The 20991-nt window shown below is 44.2% G+C and overlaps 2 protein-coding genes across 7 annotated transcripts in view; one reads left to right on the top strand and one right to left on the bottom strand.

The window, feature by feature from the left end:
• The window catches only part of LOC310706032 (uncharacterized protein), a 119833-nt gene extending 103555 nt beyond the window's left edge, over window positions 1-16278 (top strand). For 2 of the 6 annotated variants that reach the window (XM_083501359.1, XM_083501360.1), the window contains 7 exons: window positions 14806-14922; window positions 15050-15129; window positions 15275-15368; window positions 15475-15558; window positions 15647-15751; window positions 15883-15934; window positions 16151-16278. In XM_083501359.1, the coding sequence (XP_083357485.1) occupies window positions 14905-14922; window positions 15050-15129; window positions 15275-15368; window positions 15475-15558; window positions 15647-15751; window positions 15883-15934; window positions 16151-16176 (459 nt within the window). In that variant the 5' untranslated portion in view covers window positions 14806-14904 and the 3' untranslated portion in view covers window positions 16177-16278. Of the gene's footprint in view, window positions 1-12140; window positions 13579-14272; window positions 14350-14639; window positions 14672-14805; window positions 14923-15049; window positions 15130-15274; window positions 15369-15474; window positions 15559-15646; window positions 15752-15882; window positions 15935-16150 lie in introns of those variants that run through there. The other 4 variants (XM_083501358.1, XM_083501354.1, XM_083501355.1 and 1 more) reach the window with 4 other exon arrangements.
• The window catches only part of SLITRK1 (SLIT and NTRK like family member 1), a 590368-nt gene that overhangs the window by 489558 nt on the left and 79819 nt on the right, over window positions 1-20991 (bottom strand). The gene's annotated exons all lie outside the window — the stretch shown is intronic.

The raw sequence follows: 20991 nt of genomic DNA, 5'->3' as shown, positions 1-20991 counted from the left end.
CATGCATTTTCATCATGAGGTAAATGTGTGGCAGGGAAGCCAATGTTTCCCTCAGAAAAAAAAATGCATTTCTATTCAAAGTGTAACAATACACATAAAATGTTAAGCTCTTGGACCACTGAAAGCTGCTGTAATGCTAAGTGCTCTGTAGCAATTATCAGAAGCGGCTGTGTGTTGCCTCTCTAAATTTCTAGGCCGATTGGCTCCATCTCCTTAATGAACTTTTCATTGGCAACCTGGAAAGGAAGAGAGCATGATGCCATGTTTTTAAAAAGCCTTGTTGACAAGAGCATAAATAAAATCTTGGCAGTTTATTTTGGCAAAAGATCACAAAGTGAACCAATATATTCTTGTGCTCTTCAACTTCAAAAGAAAAGACCTCGAATTTCTAATACTGTAGCCTGAGACACATAATGCTAATGTTTGCGTGTCAGGTTAAGTCTTAGAACAATGTGGAAATTTCTTCAGGACTTGAATAGACTCTGTAGCATTTTGCAGGTATTGTTAGAAAGCTCACAGCCAGAATAAGAATGACTACACCCCCCATTAAAAATATTCAGAGAGACCGGGAAGGGGGTGTAGTTTAGTGGTAGAACATCTACTTCGCATGCAGAGGAAGGTCCTAGTTTCAATTTCTGTGCTAGGCATTTTCACTCAAAATATGCCTTTCTAAATGGATTTCCTCTTAGAATATATATTTCAGATGGATTTTGAGGCTCATTTTCCACTGTTGCAACATTCAGAGAAATATGGACTTTAATGCATAGTTATGTTTGTAAAAGGCTTGGCGGCTTCTCTTCACAGCAAAGTGGCATATAGATTTTTATGAAATAAATAAATTTACCCCATTTGCCCTGTAGATTCATATCACTTGCTTTAGGAGACCAGAAATAAGAAGGCAAGATAAAAGGTATGGGGTATAAATAGGGGACGTTTATTAAACAACAATATTAAGAACCTCTAAACTAGGGTTGGGTGATATTTGGTTTTCAGCATCATGATATATCACCAGCTAAACATTGTGGATACATTGATATATCACGATGCCTGAAATAAGGATGGAACTATGTAGCGCACACATGCACACACACACACACATCATGATTCACAATATATAGCCAGGCCAAAAATTATGAAACCGATATCATGATATGGACTTCTAACCAGTTTGGGATTATATATCAATATATCACCCAGCTCAATTACATGGTGGGGCTACTATCTGTGGGAAATATTCAGTACTCTGCTGGCCATGATCAGGTGAGCCTACTCTGCAGAGGTGAAAAGGTGGTGTTAAACTCTACCACTTCCCCCCTGCCACACCCTTACAGGTGAGGAGGATGGTTTTCCAGATTTACACCTCCTTTGGGGCACACAATTCCTAGTATGTCACACAGGTAAACTTCAACAGTGATCCACATCTGGCCCTATGGATTGCAGAGCCCTTTGTGCACGTCTCTGGAATTACTAATCACCAGGCAGCATCTGCCTCAAAGAAAATTGGTACAAGGAGCCAGACGTACTGACATCTTCCCAATATTTTCAAGAAAGCGATTAAGGAAGTACTATACTGGCAAATTGCAGAGCACTGGACATTAGAGTGACTATGAGTGACAAGTGGCATACTCACCAATTGTTCAGCCCTTTTCCCTTTCCCTCCACCCACACCTGCCTTAGTTGAGGACAAGTCTCAACTAAGGAGTTGTGTGGGGCCTACAAATGTCCTCTCCCCAGACCTCTTTTAAGGCTGGGCCTGGGAGCAGTAGTCAGTTCAGAATGGAATTAAGAAGGTTAAATTCCCCCAGCACCTCAAAATTCAGTTCCTTTTTCTTAGGCTATATCAGAGCTTCTTTTTCAGTCAGAACTCACTGGAACCCAGTTCCGGCACCTCTCAGGTACCCTATTTTTCGCTCTATAGGATGCACTTTTCCCCCTCCAAAAATTAAGGGGAAATGTGTGTGCGTCCTATGGAGCGAATGCAGGTTCCTTGGCTTCAGCGATAGCAACGCGAAGCCTCCAAAGCGCAGAGGGAGCACTCCTTCTGCGCTCCGGAGGCTTCGCGTTGCTTTCGCTGAAGCCTGGAGAGTGAGAGGGGTTGGTGTGCACTGACCCCTCTCGCTTTCCAGGCTTCAGGGATAGCCACTCTCCAGGCTTCAGGGATAGCCACGAGGTCCCACTGCGCTCCAAAGGCTTCAGCCACGCACCTGCCTGGAAGCCGGAGGTTCTCCTTCTGTTCCTTCTCCAGCTTCGCTTGAAGGGGCACTGCACAGTTCTGCCTGGAAGCCGGAGGAGGAACAGAAGGGACTCAAGCAGGGAGAGGTTGCGCGGGGCTAAAGAGGAAGCCAAAACAGCAAGCTGGATCTATCCCGCTCGCTGTCTTGGCTTGTGCCATAGCCGTGCGCAACCCCTCCGGCAGGGAGAGTTTGCGTGCAGTCTGTATGCTGCTTTTTTGGGGCTGGGGGGGAAATAAGATTTTTTTTCTTGATTTCCCCCTCTAAAAACTAGGTGCGCCCTATGGTCTGGTGTGCCCTATGGAGTGAAAAATACGGTAGGTGCCATTGCCATTTGTCAGGGAACTGACATCAGAGCGAGAGGCGAAGGGGAGGCTCACAGATTCTGCTTGTGAAGGACCCAGCTGCAGGGAGAGAAACAATTCAGTAGAGGGGGAAGCCAATCAGCGCAACACCAGGGAGAAAGGGGGCCAGATGGGGGAATCGGAGGGAGGGCTCCAGGACTCTTCACTGGATGTCAGTGAGGAGAGCCCAGGTCCTCCACTGCCCATGCCCTCCCTGCGCAGAAGACTTCCGCGCAGTGAGAGGAGGAGGAGACTGGGTGTCAAACAACTTTTATGTTGGAAGAGGTTCAAGAAACGCCCACTGACGGATTCTGCCAGCGACTGAGGCAGCCGCAATGAGCAAGGGCTGTGCAGTCAGAAAGGTTTGACAAGGCAAATCAGCCTAGAGAGGCACCAGTTTACGCACGAGTAACTCATAGCCATTACACCATTCTAAGAAAACAAAGGCGTTATGCCACCTCTTTTTCAAGAAAAAATAGCACTGAGCTATATTGTGTCACAGAACCCCTGTCACAGGAGGCTCTGCCTCTTTCTGATATTGCTAAAATACAGCTTCATTGAAACTGCATCTTGCTTTCTTGAACTAGCACATCTTACTTCAATCATATGAAACATTCCCCTCCCTTTCTCTCCCTTTTGAAACAGGTTCTTCCCAACACACTTGCAAGAAATAATGTGACTGAGTCAAACACATTAAAGCTTTTGCTAAACGTGTTCATGGTTTTTAAAGAGCTTGAGCTCTAGGGTCAAGCCATTGGAGGAAACGCATGCGGAAAAACTTGCATTGTGTCATGTAATATATTCAGCCGGGACATAATTCATCCATGCAGTGGAACTGGGAGGTTTTAAAACTTGGCTTTTATTTTTAGTTATCTATTATGCAACAAACTTGGCTTCATGCACCAGTAAATTCTATTATCTAGCAGCAGCACTATTTTGCTCTAAATCCAGTTTATAAATACAGAAATATTGTTGCAATGAAAAATGGCATTAATATTCACCAAGCAAAAATGCCTCCAAGGTCTTGGTCATTCTCGAGCTGGGTATATTGATGTGAGCTGATAAAGAAGTTGGATTGCCCTCATTTGTGCTTCCAGTGCAGCACAGAAATGAGAGTACTTTCAAAACTGGCTACCGCAAGAAAGCTCTGATGTTCTGAAATGGGACGGTATCTGCCACCAAGAGAATCATTATGTCCCCGATATTGACAAGAAAAGGATTAAGGAAGTGCCACACTGGTAAAGTGCAGAGCATCAGACGATACAGCCATTATGGGTGAGCAAGAAATTTTCAGGGTGAAGTGTGAGGAGCAGCAGGGTTCAACACATGCTGTTGCTAATCCAATGGGCCAAAAGCAGGAGATTTGGTAGGGGGTGGATTGGAGGTCAGATATCCAATTGTATATCAGTTATCCCCCCCCCCCCCCGTTACAGCCACCCAACTGGCTCCACTAGAAGTAGAGCGGCTATTATCAAAAGTCCCATGCTGTGGAACACTCTTCCAGCAGAGATGAAACAGGCATCAAAAGTGATCTTCAGGAATCTCTTGAAGACTTTGTTATGCTGGAAGGCCAAGACAGTGGTTTAATTCTTTCTTGATTAGCCAGTCATTTTAATGAATGTTATTTAAGGAGGTGTTTTGTTTTGTTTTGTTTTGTTTTTACAGTTCTGTACAGCACCCTGATGTTTTGAGAAAACATAAATGTGTATATATACATATAAATCAGAGTACAGAGATGTTATGTTTTGTGTCATGGACCTTTACCCTGAGTCTTTTAAGTCCGCTTACCTTTCCCGGTGGGCGGTGTTGCGGCTGGTATCTGGAAATCTACAGTGATCTGGTGTGGGGGGCAGAAAGTTGACACCCCCATCGGGGTGCCCCTATTTGATGCAAGTCATAGGGCTCCCCCTATTGGTGGTTTACCCTTATATGGACTCCCTGCAGATGGGTGGGAGTCGAGTTATAGCCTGGCTTCACCTAATGCTAAGCCAAACCGCTCACATCTGTAACCAATAAAGTTAGCATCAAAAAGATTTGGAAGAAAGCTGTCAGACTTTCTTCTCCTGCAAGTAAAAAAATAATGAAGAAATAATAATAATAATAATAATAATAATAATAATAATAATAATAATAATTCTTTTTAAAGTTTTTATTTATACTTTTCAAATTTATACATTTCACTAGTTTTGCAACCAATTTAACAATTCAAAGTTTGACTTCCTTCCCCCTCTTTCTGTGGTTACTTACATTTATTTTTTAATATCCAAATTCATTTAATTATCTACTTTAAATATATACTTTTATGAGACTGCAGGTTGTTACAATAATCCTGCTAATGTTTGTATCTGTTTGCAATTTATCTGTAAATATTCAATAAACCATTTCTATTTTTTAATAAAAAGTTTGTTATTTTGGTTTCACCATTTCTGCATATTCCATAAGTTTTTGTATCCATTCTTCCTTTGCTGGGACTTCTGCTTCTTTCCACTTTTGGGCAAGTAGCATTCTTGCTGCTGCAGTAGTATACATAAACAAATTTCTATACAATTTGGGTAGTTCTGTCCTTATAATTCCCAAAAGAAAAGCTTCTGGTTGTTGTTTTTTACAAAAGTTATTTTGAACATCCTTTTCAATTCATTGTATATCATTTCCCAGTAAGCTTTAACCTTACTACAAGACCACCACATATGATAAAAAGAATCTTATTTGATAATAATTCTTATTATTATTCCTGAAGCCATATGCAGCAATGGGGGAAACAAACAACCCTCAAACCTGAATGATCTGTAGTTGTATAATGAAATCCTTCAGCATTTAGGACCATAAATTGTCTAATGGAGCTCAAGCAACTGGCATTTTGTTATGTGGGTTAGCAGCTAAAATGAAGTGGGGACGTCCAGAACAGGGGAAAATAACAGATGAGAAAAATGAAAAAGAAAAACCCAACAAAACTTTGTAACTTCAAAAGTGAACATAGAGTTTATTCTTGTGGAATGTATATGACAGCACAAGTACTTCCAGGTTTGTATTATTCACCAAGTGAAGGTGATCAAACTCGTCTTTTTGGGGGTTCTGGCAATGTCACACAGAATTGCACTCCAAGAGGGATGCAGAGGAAACCCTTTGACACTCTGATGCCTGAGGGCTGCTTTTCATTGCTGTGCCATCTCATGGGGAAAAAACATTTCTAATGAAAGATTTAACAGACATTCAAGTGACTCCGCAAAAGATATGCGAGCCGCCAGTAGGAAATGGTGGGTTTTGACAGTTTTACTTTTTCTCCATTTCTCTTTCTTTTTTCTCCATACTTAAGTTCGGGTCTCCATTTTAGTTTGCTTATTTATTCACTTTCACATCATTATGGTGAAAAAGACCCTGTGACATTTCATTACAATTCAGTGCAAATTTCTCCTAATATACCCATTTTTGTATGCAGTTTTGCCTAATGTACACATTTTTTTTTGCAAAACAATGTCTCCAAATATAATGCGCTTCATATTATGTTCCACTACTATATGCATACTTTAACTTAATATGTGCACATTTGTACACATTTTTTTGGCTAAAGAACTGCATTGCAAAATGCATTTCGAAGGATACTTTCATTTCAGTGCACAGATTGTTTCAAAAAGTGCAAATTATGTAGGTTCACTTTCAAATGTCAACGGAATCAAAATTCTCCCCATCCCTAGCCATCAACCAAATGTTCATACTTTGCTTGCAGCATAAATTTTTATCCTCCTCTGTATGCAGGTGAATTACTTATGGGAAGGATCCCATCTTTTCAAATAATGCTAATATAACCATTCTTATGCACTATTCTTAATGTGTGCAATACATTCTAGTTAAAAGATGGTCTAGAAATATGAAAAAAAATGGCATTCATTTGCATGCATTTGAAAGAATATATTTTGTTCATTTTAAGGGGTAATTAAGTGATATCATATGAGAATTATTTTGGATGCTAAGATATATATTCAGTCCACTGTACTTTAAGGAGACAAGATGCAGATAGAAATTAAGATAGGCTGGCATAAAAAGAGCTGTACCAGATGTGTCCCATCAGCCCCACAGAGACCTGGTTAAGTTTTCAATCTCCCTGTCTCTAACTAGGACTTAAAAATAAAGGACAAGTAACTTGTGAAGCACCTGACTGGACAGAGTGCGATACACACATCAGTTTTCCTATTATTATTATTATTATTATTATTATTATTATTAGACAGAGAAACTAGTGCATCAGCAACAGAGACCCTAGCCTGACATTGATTTCTGTGTTCTTAATGTCTATGGGTTTATTGCCAGTGATAATAACAACTGGACAGCTACTAAATTTTTGAAAATACAAAGGCTTATGACAGCTTCAGTTATAATTATGGCTTTAACACCTAAGTCTGAGGAAACAAACACCTCCTTTGGCAGAGTTATCAGCGACTGTCAATCAGAATTTAAAGCGTTCTACAAACAGAGATGGAGTTTTATTTTAGGGTCAGGTCACCAGATCATTCTCTAAAGCCCTGCAGCCTTGCGAGAGTTTAAGGTCAGGTCAACTAAAATAGTAGCAGGAAGGATCAACATAGCAAAGTGCATGAGGAATGTATGTGTACTTAACCCAGTTCCAATAATGACCAAGTTGAAGAATAGCTGTATATTTGTGGCTATTTTTGGACTGCCCACTTTGGTAATCAAGAGTAATTTGTGAATTAAGGAGGTGCATGTCAGAGGCTAAAATGCATCAGGCTCTTTCTTGTTTGCTGTTAATTTATTCCTGTGTTTCCATGCTTTAGAAGCATTCTGGGATGGAAACTCCACTCCCAGCCACACTGGCATGAAAGTAAAAAAGCAACAGCCTCACTGGAGTAGCTAAAATCAGCAACTGACACTAAGTCAATAGGCGGTGAAAGTAATAATCTGTTTTGGGGGAAGATTAGTTATTCAATTAAATAAATATACAGAGGGGAAGGCAAATAACTTATGTCCTCACAATTCACTTGCCTGTCCAGTGGTCTTTCCTAAATTCTGACTGGCCAGACTAGGGACTTGCCCACATTTATGTTTGTCCTGTGCCTAAAAAGCATGAGTCCAAGCTGTTTTCCACTTGTTTTTTTTACTTGCTGAGTGGTTTTCTGTTTATCCCACCACTTTCCCTGGGAAAACCTGCTCTTTAGTGCTGAATCAGAGCAAATGTCTATCTGTTGTAAACCTGATTAATGTTTGCTCCGATTCAGCAGTAAAGATGAGGTTTTCCACAGGTGAAAGCAGAAGTCTAGATGAGCCCTTGATCTTGCTCATCCTATAGTGGACAGATTTCTTCAAAGACTGACCATTCTCTATGAATTGCCTTTCCATCATTATTTATGTTCCAGGTTCGAAAAGAGTTGGACTGAACCAATATTACTCACTAGTCTAACTTCCACCACACCAATTTTTCCCCAGCTACTTCTCAAATTATTATTATTATTATTATTATTATTATTATTATGCATATTTCACAGCTCAGTGAAATCAACACATAGTTCATCACTAAAAAAAATGTCACCCCATGTGCGATGTTGCATCTGATTGGCTGTGCTGGTCCATGTGATTTTATTTACTCCATCTTAGAGATGGCGTAACATCACGTGCCATTGAACAACACCATCCCATTGCCTTTGTTATTGCTTGTTTATTGATTGACACATTGCCTTTTCATCCAGTATGCACACAAGACAGCTTGCAATAATAAGATAACATTATGATCCAGAACATTCCTATGCAGTGGATGCTCGGGTTGCGAACGTGATCCATGCGGGAGACACGTTCACAACCCACAGCATTCGCAACCCGCAGCACCACATCTGCGCATGCAAGGGTCGCAATTCAGCACTTCTACACATGTGCAAAGTGCAATTTAGTGCTCTTGTGTTCATGCGCAAGAGCGGAAACCCGGAAGTAACCTGTTCTGGTACTTCCGGGTTTCGGCGCATCCGTAACCTGAAAACGCATAACCTGAAGCGTCTGTAACCCGAGGTATGACTGTACATTAAAAACATCAAACCCCAAATAAACTGAAACAAGCACAAGAGACAGTATTATGACAGAGGCAAGGAAAGACTAACTGGCCATACCTTTCACTCACCCCAGGGACTTTCAGTATAACCAGTGCTTTCTCTCTCTCTAAACAAATGTTTAGTGGTACAGTGGTACCTCAGGTTAAGTACTTAATTCATTGCAGAGGTCCATTCTTAACCTGAAACTGTTCTTAACCTGAAGCACCACTTTAGCTAATGGGGCCTCATGATGCTGCCACGCCGCTGGAGCACAATTTCTGTTCTCATCCTGAAGCACAGTTCTTAACCTGAGGTACTGTTTCTGGGTTAGCAGAGTCTGTAACCTGAAGCGTATGTAACCCAAGGTACCACTGTACTTTCATTTTCCTACTCCTATTGAAATACTGACCCTCAATGAGGCCAAACTTAGATACACAAAACGTTTAGGGGTATGCGTACCCCTGCGTCTCCTCAGAAAAAAGCACCAAGTCTAACATAATAGGAAAAGCTTTAAGAGAGGTGTCCCCCCCTCATTTCCACACTCCGCAGAGATTTGCTGGGTCCGCCATCACAGTGGTTCTCTCCAGCAGCCAAGACAGGAGCTGGTCAGATGCCAACCAACTCAGAGAAGTAGACAGTTATCTGGTCAGTAGCAGACAGTGTGCTGGGTGTTGATGCTCGCTTGACCTCCAATCACTCAAATTGCTGCTACTTACTGAGAGGCAGAGAGAGATGGAGAGGGAGAGAAGGCTGGCTGGCTGGCTAGCTAGCTGGTACAAATGCAAAACACCAGATTGGCCCTGTCAACGTGATGGTGGACCCAGCAAAACTCTAAGGATCTTACTTTTCTCTGAGCCGTGTTAGTACCTTTCACTTCCTGGGACCAGCTGTGCATTGGATTCATTCCCTCCACTTCCCTTTGGCTGCTGCATCATGTCTTTGCTCTCTGCCCCCAACCTGGAAGGGAAAAGGCACTTTAGGTTTTGGTGGGCAAGATGTTCCATGCCCTTTTCCTGTCCTCCATTACATACCCTCCAACATGCTTCCAATGAAAATGGGGGTGTCCTATTCAACAACAACAGCTATTACATGGTACCTGGGGTTACATATGCTTCAGGTTACATATGCTTCAGGTTACAGACTCCGCTAACCCAGAAATATTACCTCGGGTTAAGAACTTTGCTTCAGGATGAAAACAGAAATCGTGCAGTGGTGGCACAATGGCAGCAGGAGGCCCCATTAGCTAAAGTGGTGCTTAAGGTTAGGAACGGTTTCAGGTTAAGAACCGACCTCCAGAACGAATTAAGTTCTTAACCCGAGGTACCACTGTATTTTTATTTTTATTTATACTCCGCCCATCTGACTGGGTTGCCCCAGCCATTCTGGGCGGCTTTAAACATGCATAAAAACACAACAAAACATTAAACATTTAAAAACTTTCCTGTACAGGGCTGCCTTCAGATGTATTCTGCAGGTTGTATAGTTACTTTTCTCCTTGGCTCAGGGAGTCACATAATTCCATACCCTCCACCATTTCTCCGATGAAAATAGGGACATCCTAAGGAGAAGTGGGATATCCCGAGATCAAATCAGAAACCGGGATGACTTCTGTAAATCCAGGACCGTCCCTGGAAAATAGGGACTGGTTTCCATCAACAGTGGACGCGCTTAGGCAGTAGCACCCAGAATGCAATCTGTTGTCCACAGCTGGTGACGGTCATATGTTCTGGGGCTAGGGTCCGGCATAGGAGTGGAGATGACTTGTGGCTGGTTGCAACCTTCACTTGAATTTTCACTTGGAAATAAAAAACCGCTGTAGTATAGCTCCCCCCTCCTTAAAAGCAAATAATCTCTTCTCACCTTTTGCTCCCTCTTATCTTCTTCCGTCTCATTCCCTACTTACTTAGAGGAAAATAGGAGGCTGCATTTTCAATAACTTCAAACAGCCCTGTGGCTGTACAGGAACAGGAACACCATTTAATTGCTAGGAGACTCTTTTCTTCCTGAGAGTTTTGTGCCTTCCGAGGGGATGATATAGCTGTCTCTTAAAATGCCAAGTTTTTCTTCTTCTTCTGGGTCTATTTGTAATCGTATCTCCTTTATTGGCATTATTGTAGTTGTCATTATTTATATACTGTACTGTAAAATTATATACCACTATTCATAAAGGAAGATCTGAGCGGTTTACAACAATCACGCATAAAACTGTACAGTAAAATAAAATAGAAATGAAATTATTATGGATAACGCAAATTCTAGCTAGGGAAAAAAGCCAGGAGAAAAAATGTGAAAAGATATTCTGGCCAGCGATCTGATGATGCCAGCTTACTTATATAACATACATCTTTATAACAGAAGTCAGAGCTTCAGTTATACCCTGATGGTTTCCAGATCTTGTCACCGATTGGCAATTGTCTGCAGCAGACCATAAAATAATTAATTTTAGAACCAATTTAAGAAGACTGGCATTTTCTGGAATGAGGCTGGTCTCTTCCAGAGTTCCATTTCCCCACCATACCTCCCTGAATGAGCTTTTAAACCTGTTGAAAAACTGGCCCTTCGGTTAGGGGGTGATCAGAAGTGATATCTCTCTCTCTCTCTTTATCGCTCAGAGTTCATGATCCTTCCACCATTTTCATTTTTAGCTTTTATAACCTTTAGGACCCCCCCCTTTTTTTTAACAAGCCACAGAGAGGAAGAATTGACACTGAGGCTTTGAGACAAGGGGCTCTGTTCATTGAACATTTCAGGTGGCATGAAGTCACAATTCATTAGCTTCATAATGACATGGCCTCCGTGACCTGATGCCAGCTATAATGCAATTCCTTTTTTAGGTGATGTGCTTTAAAAAAAAAAAAAAGATCAAACCATTTTCAAGTCCAAATGGCTACAAGTCCCCAAAAATCATAAAGGTGAACTGCTTGGCCCGAAGAATCCCTAACTGCCCTTGTGTAGAAGATGCACATAGGTTTGGGCACTGGGAATATTCTACTGTTCATGGGCTTCCTAATAATAATAAATAATAATACATTTTATTTATACCCTGCCCTCCCTGGCCAGAGCCGGGCTCAGGATACCTAACACCAGTAAAATTATAGTAAAAACATAATAGGAAAAAACCCCAATTTTAAATACAGGTTAAAATGCAATTTAAAATGCAGCCTTATTTTAAAAGTAGCCCATAGATCAAAACCATAAGGCAGGGGTGTCAAACTCAAATTCATCGGGGGCCGCATCAGCAGTTTGGGCCGCTTAAGGGCAGACGTTCTCTGGCTTGTAGGCTGCCGCGCATGTGCTGAAGAGGCGGCTTTCTTGTGTAAAAAACAAAAAAGCGAGAATAAAAGGTGAAGGCTAGCGGCCGGCGGCGGCTACACGGGCCACATGACGAGGTCTGGCGGGCCTTGTGTTTGACACCCGTGCCATAAGGGGAGGGAAACATAAGGGTCAGACTGAGTCCAAACCAAAGGTCAGGCGAAATAGCTCTGATTTGCAGGCCCTGCGGAAAGATGTCAAGTCCCGCAGGGCCCTAGTCCTAATACGAATACCTGCAATTTTGCTAGTCTAAGCAAAGCATCATCATCATCATCATCATTATTATTATTATTATTATTATTCAAAACACTATTAGCTTCCCTGGTGCTTGAATTTTGGAGGGAAGTGCGTGGAGCAGTGGAGGGAATACGTTGTACTCTGTCTTCTTCTCTGGTGATCGATCACTTGTAGCCGAGTAAGATTGCCTTCCATGAACATGATTTTAACAGTGAGTGACTGTGGAGGCCAATTCTGGATCCACACTTCCTTCCACAGTGGGGACATTGGTTTCCAGGTGGAAGTTGATCACAGTGAGGGTTTGCCAAACGTGCCTTCTTCTTAGCATGTTTCTCCCTTTTGTCCTGAGTTCGAGAGTCTTCAAAATCCATGACACCTTCGGTAAAGGCTGTTCTCCAATTGGAGTGCTTGGGGGTCAGCATAGCTGAGCAACTGCCAAGGTCTATGTATCATCATTGGGATCAATGCCAAACATGGATACCCATGGCCTTGCTCCTACACCCCTTTGTGAGGTAAATGCCATAAATGTAAAGGACATGACTTTACCCTAAGAATCATGGGAAATGTAGTCTGTTAAGGGAGTTGGAACTGTAGCTTTTTGAATGGTCAACTGCAGTTCCAAGAATCCTCAGGGAGAAGCAGTGTGTTTTAAATATACGCTGCCTAAATTTCACTGCCATCTTTTAAGTGGGGGACCAGTAACAGGATTTGCTTCCAACTTCATGTCCATCAAGCCCTGCATGTAATTTGGGTCCAGAGGAAAAGGACAAGCACATAGTGGTGAAATGAACAGAGGCATTCAGGGAGGGATCGCTGTCCTTCCTCCTCTTCCTGCTGCAGTCACAGCAGTGCCGACAGCAGCATCTCCCTAAGTCGCTCTGAGGCAGCTGCCCAGGCAGGAGTGGCGTGGCTTATCTTACTTTGGGGGGGGAGGGGAATTTATTTTAAAAACACATCTTTTTGCCATTTTGTCACTCCCCTCAGTAATGACACCTGGGGCAAACGGCCCCAACCACATACTCCTTCCTATGCCTCTGCCTTCAGATGTCTTCTAAAAGTCAGGTAGTTGTTTATTTCCTTGACATCTGATGGGAGGGCGTTCCACAGGGTGGGCGCCACTACCGAGAAGGCCCTCTGCCTGGTTTCCTGTAACCTCACTTCTCGCAGTGAGGAAACCAGCAGAAGGCCCTCGGCGCTTATTTTTATTTTTTATTTTTTGCATATTTGTGCGCATTTTGTATACATTTATTTTGTTTATCGAGGAATAGTTAGGGGTAAGTGTAGGGTTAGGGTGGGGGTTAGGTTTGGGCTTAGGGCTGGGTTTGGGGGTGGGATCAGGCTTGGGATCAGGCTTGGGTGGGAATTTTAGCTAGGTATTTAGCTTAGAAAGGAGGGGGGATTTTTCGTAAAGAAGATGTGCAGGCTGTAAGTACCATTCCTTTGCTTTCTCTTGGTCTCCTGGGGGTGGGGTGTGAGTCCTGGGGTCCCCTCCACAGTTTAGCTCTCTGGTCCACCAGGGAGCTTCATGGCTGAGTGGAGATTTGAACCCTGCTCTCCCAGGTCCTCCCAGTCCAGCCCTCCAACCACTACAACTCTGTCTGGTTCCATTTTGCATCTCTCCAGCTGCCCTACAATATTGGCCTTCTCCCCCTTCCTGGGGGTCTCTCTGGCTCCAAGGAAGACTCCACCCTCTTCCTCATGTTCTGCTCCTTTTCTGGGACACCTTGAGGCTTGGAGGACCCTCCTAGGGGTCTCCTTCCTCTCCAGGAAGGGCAGGGCTGTCCTAAGAAGACGAGGCAGAGCAACCCTTTAACAGCTGGAAATGCTTGTCTTTCCTTTGGGCTGGAGCTCTTGAACCCATAGCACTTGGGGCCTCCTTTCTCTCTCTGCCAGCCATTCATGCTCTGGGCTGCCTCTTTCCAGCTTTGGCGATGCCCTTTCAGGTCCCAGAACTGCAGAGAGATGGCAGGAATTGGGCCAGATGCCCCTCCTCTCTCTCTCTCTCTCTCTCTCTCTCTCTCTCTCTCTCTCACACACACACACACACACACACACACACACACACACACAAATTGGAGCTGCCAGCTTCTGAGTCACTCTCTCTGCTCATCTCTTCTAGGTTCAGGTGCTTAAGGTGGCTGATCAGCTGCAACAAGGTGACCCCCTTGGAAGTCCTGGAGCAGCCCGCGGTGTCGGGTGAGCAAGTGGCCCTCCTTTTGGGGACGGAGGAGGGCAGGAATGGGCTGGGGGGCATCTAGTAAAAAGATTCACAGAGCCAGATGGCTGGATCCAACCCGCCTATCTGCGACAGCATCTGGAAACCCAACCCCCCCCCCCCGAGCAACCACCCCGTTTTGTGGGGTCTGTTGGAGGAAGCAGGGGGCTGGGTTGTGGGGCAAGGCAGGGTGCAATGAGAAAACTCTTGGAAAAGCCTTGCAAGGGGCTCAGGGAGGAACTCACCTGTCCCCATATCCTTCTCTTTGCAGGTGTGCTGGGAATCCACATCCCTTCCGTTGTGGTGAGTATTGGATAAAACGAGAGCAAGGAGGGGATCCCTCAGACCTGCCCCCCTCTTGCACTCCACTCTGCACTCTCAGATGTGGAGGAACCCTCCCCCCACAAGGAACTGACAGCCTGACTTTTGCCTTTCAGCTGCTAGACAAAGATCAGCTTTATCTCCTGGGCATCATCCAGGACTGCCAGGCAGCTCGGCTCAGGGGGCTCTGAACCCTGAAGTACTCCAAGCAGGAGATGGCCATAGCCATTCTGGTGAGTGATGGGTGGTGTGAGGGACCCCCATGGGGAGGAAGGGGCAGAGAGGGGCTGGCGTTTGGGATGGAGCCATCCTCTGGAGACTCCCGGAAGGAGCTGCCTTTCCTCCTCTTCTCTCTTCCAGGACATCCTCGGCCACTTGGAGTGCTTCAGGGATCACCCCCTGAGCCTGGCCCTGGCCTTCGAGGCCCTCCTGCAGTTGAGGTGAGTGGGGTCTTTGGGGTGGGCAGGGCTGCAGGGGGACAGAACTCCAGGGGGAGCTTTGGGCGGGCAAGTCAGTCAGGAGGGAGAAGGGGACAAGGGAGACTTGGAGGAGGCAATGTCTAACCCCTTCCCTTTCTCTCTCCAGTTTTATGAGACCCCACTTCAGTCCCTCTATGGTGAGTGCAATCCTCCATAGAACAACAGAGGCAGTTCTGGGGAGCGCAGAGGAGGACAAAGAGGTATGTCCTCTGCTTTACCTTCTCTTTGCACAGCTCTTTCTTCTTCTCACACTCTTACAAAATTTAACCCAGCAGCACTCAACCTCTCTTCTCTCTTTTCCCACAGGAACTGAAGAGGCCATTCCAGAGCCTGCTGGGGGGTCTCCTCCTAGAAGCCCCCAATACTGGCACCCTTCTCCAGCTGCTTACCGTAAGTATCCTGACAGCACCAGGAGTGGTTTTAGGGTTGCCCCCCTGTCCCTTACCCAGCTAACTGTCCCATTTCTTTCATCCCGCAGGACCTCCGATATTACGCCCTTTTGGGGAGTGAAGACCAAAGGAAATTAGGGGCCAGCAGTATATCCCTGCTGCTGGCCCTTTCACGAAGATTCCCGAACCTCAGAGTAAGTATTTTGCCTTCCTGTATTCAGTTCTTTGGTTGTTTCCACCCTTCCTGGGTGGGGCTGCTTCTCTTACACCCATCCAGGGTGGGGTTCATAGTGTCAACTGACTCATATTTGTCTTTCCTCTGCAGAACACAGTAATTCGGCCGGAGCTGGCTTGTTTCAGGAAAAATCTGAAAGAAGGTAAGCCCCACACCTTGGGGATAGTGAACTCCCTTGTCCCTTGTTTGCCCAAGAAACACCTCCCAGGTCTTCTTGCTGGGAGACCTGCAGGACCTGATCCTTGCCTGGCAAGCCTTTTCCACCTGGCCTGGGAGGGCAGCACCCAGACTGACTCCAGCTACAAGAAGCGGAGAGGACTGAACAGTTTTTCTCTCTTTTTCATTCTTTTCCATCCAGATGACATCATCATCGAGGAGTTATGATTTTCCTCATTGAAGGAATCGCTGCTCTATTTGGACATCTCAACTGGCCAAAGACTGGCAGAAGAAGAGGCACTGAGAATCAGGAGGGGGACAGATGATTTATATTGGGAAAGAGGAAGGGAAAAAATGGAGGGGGGAAATGAGGATGATATGTTTTATTGATAAAATGTTATGTTATAATTCCTAATAAAAAATCTTATTAAAATGTGTACCTAAGTTATTGGAGGAAATAAGGAAATAGTTGGAGGTCTTAAAACAACTAAAACTAAGGTTTTGGTGAAAAATATGGATGCACAGGCAAAAAAAGATTGGCAGATGGCCAGTGGGCAGACAACTGAGAAAAAGGTGAAGTATCTGGAAATATGGTTAACAGCGAAAAACTCCAATATATTTCAAGACAATTATGTAAAGACATGAAAAGATATAGGAAAAAACCTTGAGTTATGGGGAAGAATGAAACTCTCTCTAATGGGAAGAATTTTGATTATAAAAATGAATATATTTTGCCATTTTGCCCAAAATTCTATTTTTATTTCAAACCACTCCAATAGTAGGCAGAACAAGATGCTTCAAATAATGACAAAAATATGTTTCTAGGTTTAACAACAACAACAACAACTTTTTATTTATACCCTGCTCTCCCCGGCCAAAACCAGGCTCAGAGTGGCCTTGTCTGGCAAGGGAAGAAACTGAGAATTAAATATAAAATTTTAATAGATATAAAATAAAGAGGTGGATTTTCATTGCCAGACATACAGTTGTATTATGCGGCAGCTTGTCTCCCCTTCTCCCCCAAACTGTCCTGCAGTGAATCAGGCTAGTTTAGAGAGGAAGGTGGGAATTCTTCATGAACAAAATGTGCAGACTGTTTATAGGATTCCTTTGCTTTCTCTTGGTCTCCTGGGGGTGAGTCCTGGGGTCCCCTGCACAGCCATGGCTCTCTGGAAATTGACCCGGCCAGTCTTCTCCAGAGAGCTCAGCTCCTCCACACTCTTCCCCTGCCTCCCCCTTTTCTCTCCCCTCTGATCATTTACATTTAATAGGACAGTCCTAGGCCACTTTCCTCCCAGGAGCTCAAGGTGGCCTTCATGGTTCTCCCTGCCACCAATTGTTAGGTCCTCCTAGTCCAGCCCTCCAACCACTACACCTCTGCCTGGCTCCATTTTGCATCTCTCCAGCTGCCCTTGCATGTGAAGACAGGCTCTGGCAGATTGAGTGGGTGAGACCAATAGTGTGTCCAACAGTCAAGAAGGTAGTTTCTGTACATGTTGTAGAAGCAAGTGAGGGGGCTGGTGACCCTAGGAAGGTAGCGTATGGCTACCAGATTCTTTTCAACGAATCCGGGGCCACTTTTTTTTTTTTAAGTTGAGTAGCAACAGAGAGCCAGTATTGGGGGTGGTGAGGCAAAAGACCCCGGGCCCAAGCACGCATACATATTATATAAAGGTGCAAAGCCCTTCTCTCGCACTCTGTGAAACATAAATGCACAGAGTTGTTTTTTTAAAAACTGGGCAACGGTGAACCGCCCGCCCGTGACTCCCGAGCCTTCCCTGATCTCTTTCCCCCTTCCCCCTTTGTTTTGCCAGATCAGGGGAGGCTCAGGAGTCATGGATGGGTGGCTGTTGCCCAAGAGGGGCCAGCCTGGTAGTGCAGTTGGCTCTGACTGGCTTCGGGAGCTGCTCGCTGCCATGGCGTCCACCATTTTCCCTGCGCCATAGCATCAAGCAGCTCCTGAAGCCAGCCAGAGCCGACTGCGTTAACAGGCTGGCTCTGCTGATGCTGCCGCTGCCAATTTCCTGGGGACAGATTTGCAAATCTGGGGATATTCCAGGGACGGAATTTGTCCGGGGCAGATTTGCAAATCCGGGGACTGTCCCCGGGAACTGGGGACGTCCAGTAACCCTAAAGTAGTGAATCTAGGAGAGGGAAAACTCTGATCCTCAACCTCTGATGCCTTGCAGGAAGATGTAACACTGAGCAAACAAGTGTTGTAACAACTTGGAAGCTTCCTGGACTCATGTATGTGAATCATCTAAACGAGTATAAGAGCCCTGCTGGATCTGACCAATGGCTCACCTGAATGCATATCAGAACCACAATCAGATCACAACACTAATCTCCATAGATTCCCCCGAAACAGAAAGTATTTCAATAAAACATGGATAACCTCCAAGCTTCATGTGGTCTCAGATACTTGGATAACCATGCGGTATTTCTGAAGCAGTGTAACGAAAACAACAGCATCTTAAACAGCCCCAGATGGAAGTGTTATGAAGAGATTTTCATTAAGAAGAATACAATTTGTAGTTGCGTGAGCCAGAGTGATGACACCATCATCTGTAAAAGACACAGTGCAACTTCACCTTTAATTAACTTAAAAGATGAAGTACAAATCCACTTTTAATTAACTTAACTTTGCCAGAGGTATTTAGCCTACTGACAGGGTTTTTGTGATTAAGTGCTATAACTGGAACAGTCACCCCCACCCCCATCTTCCTCATGTGCCCCATTTTTCCTAGTACTGAACGTGACAATTTGCAAAGCACACTAGTGAACTTTTCTGTCTGTGGCACTTTTCCTCTTTCACTGGTTGTAAGCTGTACGGTTATTAAAAACACATGGTCTTCGGTTTGTACCCAGGAAACTATTTATTCTTAGATTGTAAGATGCAGCTGTTCAACTCCACTCTTCAAATAATTAGATGCTTGCCAACTTATGTATGTATAAAGATGGGACCTATAGAAAGCAATCACACTCCACCACCCTACGCAAACTGCAAGCATGGGTATAAGATCTGGATTAGCTCAACATTGTTTGTGATTCATCAAGCTAACTAGATCCCATCTCCTATATGGGCAATATGAATCCATTTTATTGGTAGCCTGCTTGTAAATATGGGAAATACATAATGGGGAAATGAATGGAAGAATAGAAGTATTTGGAACATACATAAGAAATTTAGTATGCCTGACATTAAAAACACTTAACTTAGAGTGTGTGTGTGTGTGTGTGTGTGTGTGTGTGTGTGTGAGAGAGAGAGAGAGAGAGAGAGAGAGAGAGAGAGAGAGATTAGCCCTACACACTAACTAATAGGCCACCAATCATTTGGGGCCAGTGGGAACATTTGAAATGTTGAGGAATTTCTGTGGTTGCCAGTCACAAAATGCCTGCTGTGAAGACAAAATGGCTGCTGTGGGGTGTGGCCTAAGACAAAAAGGGGGTCACATCCAAAGGGACAGAAAAGGAGACAGGGGCTTCTCTATTCAAAATGGATGGGAGAAGGACTTCCGGGGTGGTGCCTCCGGTAATGGCGGAATTCCTCTGATCGGGAGGAATTTGCCCCATGGGAACCTGGGTCTGGCCGCCACGGCGAAGGCGGAGACCCACAAAAAATCACAGGCGGGAGAAGCCTGTGAGTGTAGGATTCGTCGGGCACCTTTTGCGCCTCCCCTACTCGCGGGGAAACCCGGTTTCAGGGGTCCGGAGCGACGTGGGGTGAGCGGCGCGGTGCTTTGAATCGTCTACTTCTTCCACGGAGCGAAGCCACATAGCTGTTGTCGGAGAGGGCTGACTTTTTCCTGTGGACAATTTGACTTTAAAGTAATTACCCGTGAGTAGAGCTGAAGCGGGAGAATTGGATTTTTAAACGTTTAATTTGGTATCGTAACGGGGAGGTTCAAAACAGGAAGTCCGCCTTCCCCTTTTGTAAATAGACTGAAGCAATGAGGCTGCAAGCTGAAGTCTTGGAAAGCCTTTTGTAAAAGACTAAATTTCCATCCTTAAAGAACATTAAACCCCCCCTTGGAGGCAGGAGAAGAGGGGGGGAAATCGTGGACTGAGTATGCCTGCAGGAGAGAGCGAAGAGAGTTAAAATACCGCCGCTCTGACCCTGGGAACGGGCTGCTAGCAGGACTGACGTCTTTGGAATGTTCATTGACTCTGTTTAGAATGTTCATTGACAGCTAGCATAAGAGAAATACATTGTTTCTACTGTCTCTGGCTGCCTTTAAAAAGGAGTAAAAGTAACTGAAAACTGAAACTAACTTTGGATTGTTTGAACTGTGTTTAAAAGAGGACATTACTGACTACGGTTGTCACCAATGGAAGCGAAGGCACAGAAAAAACTCAATATGGAGGCCAAATGGCCAAAATGTTGGGAAATTCTGGAACAAGATGGAGACAGAATAAAATTGCAGAGCTTTGAAAAATTGAAAAACAAAGTGCGAGATTGGCTCCACTATTACCAAATAATGGAGGCATACAATTTGGACAAAAAAGTTGGTTTCCAGGTGGAAAAATCAAAATTGGAAACAGAATTGTTAGATCCAAAAATCAAGAATTTGTCAAGAATGTATAACTTGCTATTGAAATCGAACACTCAGGATGAAATGGTGAAATCAGCTATGATTAAATGGGCACAAGATGTTGGACATAACATAATGATGGCTGACTGGGAACAGTTATGGACCGCAGGTATGAAATTCACGGCATGTAATGCCCTAAGAGAAAATTTAATGAAAATGATTTATAGGTGGTACATGACACCAGTCAAGCTTGCAAAAATTTACCATTTGCCCGATAATAAATGTTGGAAATGTAATGAGACTGAAGGTACATTCTTTCAGCTTTGGTGGACATGCCCAAGGAGTAAGACATTATGGGAGATGATTTATAACGAAATGAAAAAGGTATTCAAATATACCTTCCTGAAGAAACCAGAGGCCTTTCTCCTGGGCATGGTCGGCCAATTGGTGCTAAAGAAGGATAGAACTTTTTTTATGTATGCAACAACAGCAGCAAGAATACTCATCGAGA

The sequence above is a fragment of the Podarcis liolepis genome (assembly GCF_965112155.1).
Source record: "Podarcis liolepis genome assembly, chromosome: 4".
Taxonomy (NCBI): domain Eukaryota; kingdom Metazoa; phylum Chordata; class Lepidosauria; order Squamata; family Lacertidae; genus Podarcis; species Podarcis liolepis.
This window is presented reverse-complemented; position numbering and strand designations above follow the sequence as displayed.